Here is a 12,627-nt window from a genome sequence, read left to right on the forward strand (position 1 = left end):
ACCCTTGCCTGGACATCATTCTCTGGTCTGCCACAGCCCGAGCAGTAATCTTGGCAGAGCTCACTGTACCATGGGAGGGAGGAACAGAGGCGGCCTTTGAGAGGAAAAAAGATCGGTACCTTGACCTCACAGCTGAATGCAGAAAGGCTGGGTGGTCAGCTGTCAGCTGCTGTACCTAGTAGTCGGCTGTAGGGGGTTTGTGGGAACATCCACCCAGTGCTTCCTGAAGAACATGGGAGTCACAGGCCCCAAACTCAGAAAAGCTCTGAAAGACCTGGCCGAGGAGGCTGAGCATGGAAGCTTCTGGCTTTGGTTAAGAAGGATGGACCAGCCGTGGGGAAAGCAAGGGCCCTAGGGTCAGCGGCAGGAGGCTCCGTTGCTCCACCACTGTAAGATGGTCTGAGATTAATGGAGCGAAACGTCAATGAAGAGTGGCTCCCGGCTGATGACCCTGCAGCTACCCGCACCGTCGGAGGTGTGGCAAGCAGAAATGCTCAGCAGGCAGTCCTTTGCCTGACAATGCCTGTGCTACCACCTTGTGTTGAAGCACAACTGAATGTCCTCAAAATATGCCCAGACTAATGCCAAAGTCCTCTCAGAGACCTGAAAGTGCATGCCTTCCACAGCGAGGCACAGACCCAAAAGTGTATTCACATTAGATCTCAGCGCAAATTTTGCTCTCCTTTCCATGACGATTGATTCATAGTTCTGTACATGCAGTTGTACATCTGTTTGCTGTGGTCTGTTTTTGTCTGTATTTTTGTTAAGGCACAAAACCCACTCATTGTTTTATTTCTTTATTTTTCCACAATTTCTAGCTCAAATTTCCATACATCCAAGGTGGCTATATAACAGGATACAACTGAAATGTATCTCCATGTATTCTCCTTCAGAATGCCTAGTAGATTTAGCATCTTGTTTTTTGACTTTGAGTACTGTATCAACCAGCTGGAATGCATCAAACAGTTGCATGAAAAACTAAAATACAATGTCTTTAATCTATGGATAACTTTTTTAAAGTGATAAAAACTGGACTGAAACTCAATATTTGCATATCTGCAGATATCCAAGAATTTGCCTTGCCCCATGTACACATTATTCTAACAAGCATTATACGATACCTGACAACTGATAATACAAAACATATATCTAATATTTTCAATAAAGAATAGTTCACATAGCTCCCTTTAATTAACTTCTCACACAGAAGAAAAGGAACAATAAGGTGTATCAAATGCAAAAAAAGCACAAAAAAACATAATCTCAACAGGTGTCTAAAATGCTTAAAACATGTAGGTATGGCATCACATAAGCTTTAACACAAGTTTCTGTTGATTCTATTCCCAATATCAACACGTATTGTTATTAAAGAATTGCTGTATAAGTGTTTAAACAAGAACACATTTAGTCATAACTATAATAAAGGAAGTCTCCAGACTCTCCTCTGTCGTATAACAGGTACTTGATGAGCCGTCCAGGCAGAGGAAGGCTGCTCATTCTCCTCAGTCTCTGACGTCCCACCAACTGATGGATCCTTAGCCGGGACAGATGCATCAGGGAGAAAGGTGGCCCTTAAAGTTTCAAGGACATTTCAAGGTTAGGGTATTGTCCAAAATCCAACAGAATACAGGAGAATTTCAGTATTTGATAAGACAGTGGTTTAGTAGTTAGCTATTGTCGATTGGAACACAGAAGTCAGATCAGTATAGTAAGTAAACAATAGACTAACTAGTTTTCTCCTTAATGTACGCCCACTCCTTGTTGCTGTCCAGAAGTTCAGTGAGTTTAGAGCACAGTTTCACTTGACCCACATAATCGAGGAGGAGGTCAATTATACGCCCTGCCCAGGGAGAGTAAAAGGGATCGGCCAGAGTTTCACAGAACTGTAAAATACAACAGAAAAATCTAGTTGTTTATTAATGCATACATATAGAAAAGGCCACACACAGACACTACTCACTTACTCACTCACTCACTCACTCACAGACACACACACACACAGACACACACACACACAGACACACACACAGACACACACACACACACAGTAACTCCCCACCTGTGCTGCTCTGGGATGTGGAGTCTCATCATCATGCATGTACAGGTTATGTCCTGTTGTGCGTCTACTCTTGAATTGAGGATGTGGGTTGTCTCCATAGATGCAGAAAAAACAGGCCTCAGCATCACAACCATTGTCTAGCAGGAGCTTGAGCATGGATATGTTGTTTATGCAGAAAAGGAGTGCCCCTGGGAAGGTGGTGGGGTGAGTCGGTATGCAGGCGTTCACGTTGGCACCAAACCCTAGCAGCAAACTGACCATACCTCGGTCTCCCCGCCTCACAGCCACCAGAAGAGGATTGAACATATCGAGATTGGGATTGGCGCCAGCTGCCAGCAGCATGGAGGCAGTGTCGTAGTTGTTCTGGCTCACAGTAAAATAGAGTGCCGTGCTTCGGCGGTCCTCATATGATGTTGATTTTTCAGGGGAGAGCAGGGCGTTCACGTCTAATTCAGTGTGGATGAGCATCTCCAAAATCTCCTCCTCATCAAACTCGGCTGCAAGATGGAGCGGACTGATGCCACACCGATAGATACTAGTCAGGTTGGTGTGTGGAATCAGTAAGGACACAACTCTGAACAGAGAGAAAAAAAAACATGTTTATTGAAATCCTGTGATAACTTTTCTAGGTTTAATTATCCTGTCCTGTTAATTAAGTATACCTGCTACTCTTCAAACTTTCCTTCAAATGATGTTGATGTATATTTTTAGATGTGTGTTAATTTAGTAAAAATGAAAGTGTCAAACCTGATGAATTAACAAAAACTTGAAACTACCAACCCAGCATGTCCATTCTTTGCTGCAATGTGAAGGGGGGTCAGTCCTGCTATAGTTCTTTCGTCTGCGTCGGCTTTTTTGGACAGAAGCAGCTTTACCACCTCCTCGTGGCCATTCTTGGACGCTTCATACAATGGTGTTGCTCCATCATTAGCATAACCATTAACACTTGCCCCTTCAGAATACGTAAATAATTTAGTTAATGTGAGAACCAAATTCACATAAAGTTTGTATTGTAGAAAGTCATGTATTTTGTGACACCAGGATTAAGAAGGGCACTCGGAGAGTGCGGCAACGTGTTTGCGAAAGTGAAACTAAATCTGCCTTGTGACTGATCCACTCCAAATTTAAATGGGCCTGGACCCATGCTAAACTTTTCCTCGGAAGAAGTACAGACAGGCATCATTCTTTCATCAATAGAACATTACTGATCCTAACTAAGCTCACCATGTCTAATGAGGTATTTCACTACTTCAGGGCACCCTCCTTGGGCAGCTGTAAACAATGGCTCAACACCATAGGAACTTTTAGCATATATCTTTCCCCCAGCGACCTTTAGTAGCCTGCACATGGCCAGGTTTCTGTTTCGTGCAGCCTCATGTAGTGGAGTCAACCCCTTATTAGTGGTCCTACGGGCGTTGGCTCCAGATTGCAGGAGAAGCTCCACCAGCGTGTCATTGTTCAATTCACAAGCTGTAAACACAACATAACAATGGGACGACGATTACATGGAGGAAATAAAAGCGTAATGTCATTATTTTTTCATGTAGAATTGACAACTCATTCTTTAATATCCCTTAAAATGTCATACCTTTGTAGAGAGGTGATTCTCCTGATATGTCAGGTATGTTAGGATCTGCCCCATTTTTAAGAAGCAACTCTACACATTCCACATTTGACTGAGCTACAGCCAGAAACAGAGGTGTTTGGCAGAGTTTGGTTCGCCTGTTGATATTGTCGGAAAAGACTGCAGTTGGGTTGTGGAATTAAAAGCAATATTGTTAGAGATATAATGACTGAAACATATATTGTCCTGAAATCTATATTGTCCAGAATGTGACAACATAATTGTTTAAACTGGGAGAAAGACTATTGTGGGATAAAACATAGTTATTCAGACATACCGTATACGAGCACCCTCAAACATTCGAAAAATCCATAGTATGCAGCCTGATGCAAATGTATGCAGCCTTCTGCGTTTGGTTTAGACAGATCTTCATAGGACACCTTCTTCAATATATATCGCAGCATATGGACGTCATTTTGCCAGATGACTGTGTTTATATCAGGGAAGGCCCTGTAAGACGAAGCAAGAAAATTATTCAAAGATTATTAAAAACACCTTTCAGGCCCTCAACAAATTTGATTACAATAGCTTAGTTATGCAAGAGGATTCTTACTCCTCAGGTTTTTTTGTAATCTCAAAAGCTGTGCTTCTTTTAGTCATCCAGGCCCGCATCCTCTCTTTGTCTCTAGGAATGGAATGGTGACTCTTGTTTCTTGCTTTGGCATTCACTATGTAAAAAAGGGAGCAAAGATTCTATAAATCAAAAGTAAAGATCATCACTGCACACTAGTGTAATATTATGAATAATTTATTTAGTGCGAATGACGCTTTTCGCTGTTAGCTTCAGATTTATTCTCAAAATTCTATGACATTCTATACATGTTTATTGTGCCATAACATTTCTAAATTCAGTTAACCATAATGTTATTCTAATTAGGACAAAACTTTCTCAAGGTTCTTTTGCAAATATGTCAATCACTCAATAAAAACTTTAGTGCAAATAGACACATTTTTACAGTTGAATGGGTCTTCATGACATTTTGTGCTTTTTGATGTGAAATAATAAATAGCAAATTAAATTCAGAAGTATCCAGATATTGCCATTAATTCTAGGTAGACTATCATAATGAGCTGCACTATTTCATTGACTTTATTATCTATACAAACAGTTTTTTTGAATGGTCAGTAATTTGTTTTGTTGTTGAAAACTACATTGAATTCAAGATTTGCCAAAAATTAATGTTAAAATAACTTCTATATAGTATCGCAAAAGCATATATCGCAAAAGGGTGTGTGTCACAGCTTAAGGACTGGTTCAAAATTCCATGTTTAATGTCATTACTGCGCAGGCTCAATCAAGGGCTAATTTGGCCTTCGCAAAGGAGGACGATGATGTTAAAAACAACCTCTAACTATTAATCAGCTCCATTCCACATCTGTTGGCATACTCAGAGTTATAGAAGATAGGGATTAGTTCGAGTATGTTCTCCTGAGTTCCGATTGCTAGTTAAGCCAAAGTGCTTATAGCTGATTGCTTTCAAAATGTGTCCTCTACAGTGACAGATCTAAACAGAGAGATCTAAAGACAAAAAGAGTTTATACTTACCAAAGATAGAAGATTCCTTGTGAGGAAATGGCTTATTTCCAAGGAATACAGCTTGAAGCCTTTGCTCTAACACCTAACTCCTTGCTGCAGCTATCTCTCTCATTCAAGCCTGTGAAGACATTCCAGGTTAGCAGACTCATGACTGTATTAATTTTTGCTTTGCTGACTGCCATCTGGCCATCTGTCCTAACCTTCTGAAATGACACACTCGACATGAATATCTCCTCTCACAGCAGGAGACATTTAGGGGATGTTAGTATTTTTTTATTTTAATTTAGAAAGAAAGACAATAATACAATTATAATAAAATTAAATAATGTTATGTAATAATAAGAATAATGTAATATAATAAAACATATATTTACTAAAATAAAAACTTAGTATCATACCCTAAACATCCGGTCATATTATGTTGAAGTTCTAAAATGTGTTTTACTATACAGTATATATATATATATATATATATGTAGCTCTCTCTCTCTCTCTCTCTCTCTCTATCTCTCTCTCTATCTCACTAGTCACTATAGTGTGTGTGAGAGAAAGACAGAGGGGGGGGGGGGGACAGCTCCTAACAACATGGAGACACTAAAAGGCTCTCCAAACTATAAACTTTTCGAAATAGATCCACAGTATGGCTAGATTATGGAGTTGTTCAATGTGTTCTTTATAATGAAGAATTGGTGAAGACCAATGCATGGATGCACCGAAGGAGGCATACTCTTCACATGGGTTTGTGGCCATGGGTTATATACTGTCAAGGTTACAACGTGACTCGGTAAACAAAATGCCTAACACTGTATCAGTTACAGCCGGGCTACACCGGGGGCACAACTAAAGTGCTCCGTTTACAGAGCGTAAAAATAGTTTTAGAAGACTGGTCAGGTTTTTTTCCTCATGTCTGGTGTAGCTCCGCTAACAGAATGCTTCAGCTGCTTGTGCCCGGTGTAGCCCCGATATTAGTGAGGTGCTTTGAGAGCACAGACAGAACCACGTTCAGGCAAAATGTTTTTTGCCATGGCGGCCATGATAAAATTGGTAGTTTGATCACATCTGGAGCAGTTCTTTTATAGTTGTAAATTACTGAAACAAACAGATTTAAGGGGCCTTCACACCAGGAATGATGACTACAAAAACTGTTGTTTTTGCAATTGGTTTATGATGTGAAAGTCCTTTTAGACACACCCAAGTACGACCAATACAAATCTGAAAATAAAGTTTAAAAATCTTTAAAGAAGCATAATGAAAGAATTTCCCTTTTTGTAAAATTTCAATATACTGGGCACCAACTCAGTTCTAAGGTTTGGTACCAAATTCGTCTGAAACTGATGAAAAAAGTTAATGCTCCTACACACAACTTTACATAGTACAAAACTACTCCCACAGCCAAAGTGCTTGGGGCACCACAATTTTTCCTTCCTAGGCTGCTAAGTTTTGATGACAATTATTGTAAATTGTAGGTTACACCTTAGTGTATATTAAAGTTTGATTGCAAGAGACTGGACAAGATTCACATTTACGCTTTTACTGTTTGTACTGTCATTTGTTGAAAAGACAGCACTGCATAGCACAAAGAAAAAAAACAAAAGTAGAAATGTGAACATTGGACAATCTCCTTAGGGGAAACTGTACATGCAGTGCTGTAGTAAGTAATTACAGTGCAGTCTTCCTACACCTCCTGACATTATATACTGCTCAAAAAAAATTAAGGGGAACACTTCAATCATACACTGGATCGGTATTCTGACACTGTTTCATCAAAAGAATGAGAAGAAATAAGGGCGATGATGTCATAAAAAAATGACAAGGTATAGTGCTGCAGAGATATCAACCTGAATTAGCAAGCTAAATTACTAGCCACAGCCCAACAGGTGTCATAATACCAGTTTCGGCAACATAACCGCCAGCCAAACTGCAATACACGTGTCTCGGTTATTACTCTAGAGTAGACCAACTCACTTTCTGGAGGTATACTGCCCCCATCTTTTATGGAATGCGGAGTATGAATTGATTTATTGGCAGACATTACACATGGCACCTTTAAAGCGTGAGAATAGCATTAAAGATTGCAAGGTTGCACCAGTAACTAGTTGCTTTCAGACATAGGTGTCTGCATGTTCTGCGGATATCAAGTAGTTGGGCCCCCCTCCCCTACATGCACAACACATTATTTCATCAGGAAGCTTTTCCACACATCCCCAACATACTTGGACACTGCCCCCCCCACCCCCCATACACAGCACATTGTCTCATGAGGAAGCTTCTCCAACACACATATTGCACACTGCCCTCTCCCCACATACACAGCACACTATCCCATCTCCCTTGTCATCCCCCCAACACACACCAAGACCCCTGGCAGTTGGGTTAGCCCCTTGAGCTGTGGATCTGCCCAAGGTTTCTTCCTTGGTAAGGGAGTTTTTCCTTGCCCCTGTTGCTCTTGGGTGCTCCTTGTTGGTGCCCCCCCCCCCAATCCCAATCCTCCCCCACCTTTCTTATGCAGCCCTTGCCACTTAATCTACTAAGCCCCTCTTCTACTGCACCCCCCCCCCCCATAAATGCACAAATAGGCTGACACCAGACATAATTTCACTGCATTTCTTACATCCAGTAACTATATGCCTTTGACAATAAACTTCCTTGTATCCTTGTATCCTTGTATATCTGAACAACATTTGGAACTCCAAACTTATCCGGATCTTACACTACTCTCCTCCTAGTATCTCAGAGGGACATTATGTAAATGAGCTTGTGTCTAAACGAGGCGATGAACATGCGGCGATTCTGTTCATGTGCGTGTTCAACCACGTTCAACCTGTTCAACCATGCGGAGATTCTGTTCATGTGCGTCTGTGTCTTTCACACACGATGTCCGCATGTAAGCATAAAATCTGATTCACGGGATCGGACATCCGTTTGACAAAGACAATGTCTTCAAACAGCTACTGTGTTGTGTGAATGGATATTGGCCCTTGGGGAACTGCCATGAACCACTGACTGCCTGAGACGTGGACCATTTCTATTGCAACCTTTCCACCTTTATGCCATTGTGCTTTAGTTTAACATGACAATGCCATATTCTATTTGTCAGTGATCCTGCTATAGGACAATATAGACAGTGATTAGCTGTCCTTTATATTAGTTACTGATTGAGAATGCAATCTCTACTTCAACAACACCATGCATTCTTGATAAAAGCAATAGTAAGTTACTGTATGCACTTTAGAGTCATGACCACTAGTGTCATATAGACGGTTACAACCAGATACTCCCTAACCAGATACTCCCTATGTCAACAGAATTTAAATAATTAAACACTATCAATACTGTCAATGAAGCAGTGCCATATTAACATCAACAATGTAATGTTTTCTGAATGCAATACATAATAAATGAGATTTTGATAGGCTACTTGGGACTGTTTGATTAATTGAACAGCCACAAAAAATGTTTTATTTACATTTAGTTGAGATTTGATGTGGTATCTTTCATTTTTTTTAAAACTATTTAGAACTAACTCTAACTCTTTCTAACTATGTTAGTTTGTGTGTGTTATTTATTACAATGTAATTATACAAGACTATGTGGGTTTGAATGAATAGATTTGTTTGAATTGTTTACCTTCAAGTGGCACTTGAAAGATAAAACATATTATGGCAATGCCAGTGTAGTAGTGACTGCCATGCCCAGTGCATGCACCTCTGTCAACAGACATGTCAGTGGTGGCTTCCGCATGCCCCCCTGAAGTGTAGAAATGACATATCTTCACTCTTTTCTGACATCTGATTAGTGAAGTAACTGACTATACTTAATGAAGATACTGAAAATATTGCATGACTCTATAGAATAATCTAGAATAATCTTACTAAAGATTAACATTTGTTGTCAACAATTTCGATGTATCTGTAGGCATGCAGACAAGCCTAACACAGCCATTATAGTTTTGGGACTTTCACGAAATGTTTAAAGACTCATCTGTTCACCTTGCACTTCATTCTCCTATAGTTATGGTTTGTGTTTTTATGTTTTTTGTTAATTAAACAACACATTATTCCATTGTTTCTGTGTTTAATGCTTAATGAAAGCTTTTCAATTTTATTTGAAACTATTATTTTTAACTAATGTACTTTAAGTAGTTTTGGAGAAAACATCTATCAAATATAAAAATATTAGAGTGTGTTGACCTAGTCAAATGATCTTGCTACTTTGACTTGGTTAGGTTATGTCAACATGCATGTGTAATAACCTTGACACTACACAATGCATAACTTACTGTAACTCAGTCAAAGCCACAATATGACTTGATTAGGTTAAGTTGATCCAGCAAATGTTTTTTACAGCACTGTTAAACTCTTATTGAGGATACCCACTGTGCAAGACGTAAACATAGAATTGCCCATTAACTCTCCAGTCAATTTCTCTGATTAGCTTATGACATCTCATTGGCGCCTTTGCTTTGCTGTCAGAATCTATGGTTACAAAACTATGTATAATTTGCATGCATAGTCAATGGCAGGCATCCTGTCTTGCTCAGATTCTCCAGATACATCAGTAATGGAATTATTCTCACTGATGGATTTAGTATATCAGATAAGGTTTGTGTGATACAGTTGTTGATGACCATGCTAAAACTTATTCAGACTGTAGCTCTGTAGCACTCCATGTGACTGAATTAAAATATTGTACAACAAAGTTAGATTTTGATGATTTGTAGCTTTGGAGAGTTACGTTAACAATCATCTCTGCACTATGAGGGAAACATGAATTTGGATTTAAAGGAAGTTAACGTCTGGATGCATTTCAAATGCCACAAACAAGCTGAGGAGTCCCTCATAAACACGGTTAATGTCAGGATGAACAGCTGAGTCGCCCCTACCCCACCCCAACCTCCACACAAACTCATCCACACCCTCCACACACACACACACACACACACACACACAAACAAACACACACACACACAAACACCAGAGAGCGTGATTTCAGACAGTAACTGATATTTGTCCTGGTTAATCTGCCAACTCAAGTCAAGTAAATAAACTAGGGCAAAGGCTATTCTGGTTATCATTAAAACTCACGTGGCTCAGTGAGAAAACAGATGTCACCCTCCATGATGCTCATTGAAGTCAATATTGTTATGAAAATAAAAATGATTTGGGGGTTTACTATGAATATTTCTTTCCAGACTTATATGCAGATTTTGCAGTAAAACATTTTGAAATGTGTTTTTATGTAGCTGACATATGGAACATCTTTTTGGACAGATTGGACTACCCATACCATTTTACATTAACGTTTAAAGATTAACATAAAAGGATAAGGGTTCAAACCTGGTAATTTGCTGTTAGTTGCAACTTCCGTTGTCAAGCCATAACAAAATTGAATACTGAAATATTGTATGTAATACATTTGTTTTCAAAAGAAGTAAGTGTGTTTATCAATAAGCATTTGTCTAAATTACAAAAATCTTGGCTGTGCCTTTTATGTCAGTTTTATGATTGTTGGTAGCCTATATGAGCCTGTGAACTATATGGCATGAAACTGTTGATGTGAAATATTGGAGTAGCAAGCATGACCAATATTACAACTGCAACCTATATAACTACAGACCTCACTTTTTTAATTAAACAAATATAATTGGTGCATTGAAAGTATAGCGAACACTGTATACAAGGTATATGTTACATACTGTATACTAGAAAGCTTTTAGAAAGAAAAATATTCTCCATTGACTTACCTGGCATGTTTTGTATTAATTGAAAAACAGTTGAACAGTTGAAGTAAGTCTGCTCTAGCAACCCCTGACATGACTATGGTGACATGTTTTTGTGAGTAAATTTAATGTGAAGAGTAATGTGTTGCCATTGGCTGAGGGGAAGCTTGAAGGGGTGTGATCCTAGGGAGAAATTAACTGGCACTGTATAACTTTCAGAGACCTCCCAATGCCCATACTGGCATCTCTGAAATTTGGCAACAGTAACGTCTACTAAAGAACGACACCACCCCCCCAAACCCAACCCAGACTGCTCAGGTCATCATCTAAGTGGACTGTGAGCGCCTCCTGGTGGCTCATGACAGATGACAGGCATTTGTTGTTTTGGCAATAGTAAACAAAACTAATTATTAATGTTTATGGTATTTCAAATATGTGGTTTAGTGTCAAACTTGGGTAAGTCTACACACACAGACACTGTTAAACCTTCTGAAAGAAGTCTATTGGCTTTGTTTTGTTAAGTAAATGAAACTATATAATAGGGCTCTTTTATTGTAGGCTACCACATTTAATGCAGGTTTGTCACTGAAGAATACTTGTTTGACAGCTTTTGCTTTGTGCTGTCTTTCACTAATAAGTTGTTGATAAGGTTACATCAAATTCCAGATGAAGGGACTTCTTATATGCTATAAATCACAGTTGATGGTGGCCCGATCGAGCAAGCTTGGTGATGAAATCCTGTGTAAAAAGAGCATTGTTGACTCTAAAGACCAGCAGAGGGCAGTCTAGCCTTAACCAGAGCCATTACATAAAATATCTATGGCTCTGTCTGTCACTGCCTCAGGAGCAAAACAATGACCATACCATCAAGAGTCTCTGATGATAGCCTGAAAAGGTGGACAAGAGCTTTGGCTTGGATCCTCAAAAAACTGTCAAAATAAACATATTAATGGAACAAATCAGTGGATGAAAAAAAAAAACTTCAAGGTAAATGCAGGTAATATTGTGTAAATGTTGTGTACATAATGTCGCCAGAATTGTTTTTGTTGTTGACATCTAGACCTCTGGATTTGTATTATGTTTGCTATTGTCAGCCTACAAATCACAAAACCAGTAGGCCTACTACTGAGCATTTCTTTGTATAAGGTGCGTGTCATGCACTCATCTAATATTCTCATTTTAGAATGCAGAAAGCTGCACTCACAATAATTCCACTCATAAATTCAAGAATTGAGAGCAAATATGTAGATGACTAAATCACCGGTGTGCAGTGCTTAGGGTAGGCTATACCTTAAACTAACTGGATTTAAAAATAAAATACAAGCAGAAAATGAAGGGGTGAAAATGGTAGGACCTTTAATACAGTACATAAAAGGCCAGCGCCTACAGGTGCACTGCACTCAATTTTAGCGTCAACCACAAATCCCTCTAAAATGCCCAAGGCCTCTGCAATGACAGTTACCAAGGAAACAATCTTATTCTAACTTGAGCCTTTTTGCTGAGTAAATGAGAGAAGAAGCAAAACTACTGCTTATGTCTGTAGCTGAGATCCTATGAATAGTGGAAGAGCAGGCCTACTACATAGCAAGTATACAGTGCACTCTATGTTATGTCAGCCATACGCCTATATTTTAGACAGTTATGGAAAAATCTTTGAACAGGTCTTGTATGAAGGCTTGCGTTTCATA

The 12,627-nt window shown here is 39.3% G+C and overlaps 1 protein-coding gene across 2 annotated transcripts; it reads right to left on the bottom strand.

Annotated features, from left to right (window-relative positions):
* Positions 1–784: 784 nt before the first annotated feature.
* On the bottom strand, positions 785–11,044 carry LOC125299907 (ankyrin repeat and SOCS box protein 2-like). 2 transcript variants are annotated; one of them, XM_048251410.1, is made up of 10 exons: positions 10,964–11,044; positions 5,230–5,338; positions 4,237–4,351; positions 3,961–4,133; positions 3,648–3,803; positions 3,284–3,529; positions 2,840–3,011; positions 2,060–2,633; positions 1,730–1,883; positions 785–1,571 (listed from the first exon to the last, which is right to left on the bottom strand). In XM_048251410.1, exons 3-10 carry the CDS (start codon positions 4,293–4,295, stop codon positions 1,405–1,407), a joined length of 1,701 nt encoding a protein of 566 aa, XP_048107367.1. In that variant the 5' UTR covers positions 4,296–4,351; positions 5,230–5,338; positions 10,964–11,044; the 3' UTR covers positions 785–1,404. The 2 variants fall into 2 exon arrangements, with proteins under 2 accessions (XP_048107367.1, XP_048107368.1); XM_048251411.1 differs by lacking the exons at positions 4,237–4,351; positions 5,230–5,338; positions 10,964–11,044 and having other exon boundaries at positions 3,648–3,781; positions 3,961–4,127.
* Positions 11,045–12,627: the final 1,583 nt, after the last annotated feature.

The sequence above is a fragment of the Alosa alosa genome, chromosome 8, assembly GCF_017589495.1.
Source record: "Alosa alosa isolate M-15738 ecotype Scorff River chromosome 8, AALO_Geno_1.1, whole genome shotgun sequence".
Lineage (NCBI taxonomy): Eukaryota > Metazoa > Chordata > Actinopteri > Clupeiformes > Clupeidae > Alosa > Alosa alosa.

What these genes read in the sequence shown, in the direction of transcription:
- LOC125299907 (XM_048251410.1), bottom strand. Translation starts at nt 4,295, where the DNA reads ATGCGGGCCTGGATGACTAAAAGAAGCACAGCTTTTGAGATTACAAAA. An exon ending in ATTACAAAAAAACCTGAGGA is followed by an intron (nt 4,134 to 4,236) that starts GTAAGAATCCTC and finishes TTCGTCTTACAG; the next exon opens with GGCCTTCCCTGATATAAACA. An exon ending in GAAATACCTCATTAGACATG is followed by an intron (nt 3,012 to 3,283) that starts GTGAGCTTAGTT and finishes CGTATTCTGAAG; the next exon opens with GGGCAAGTGTTAATGGTTAT.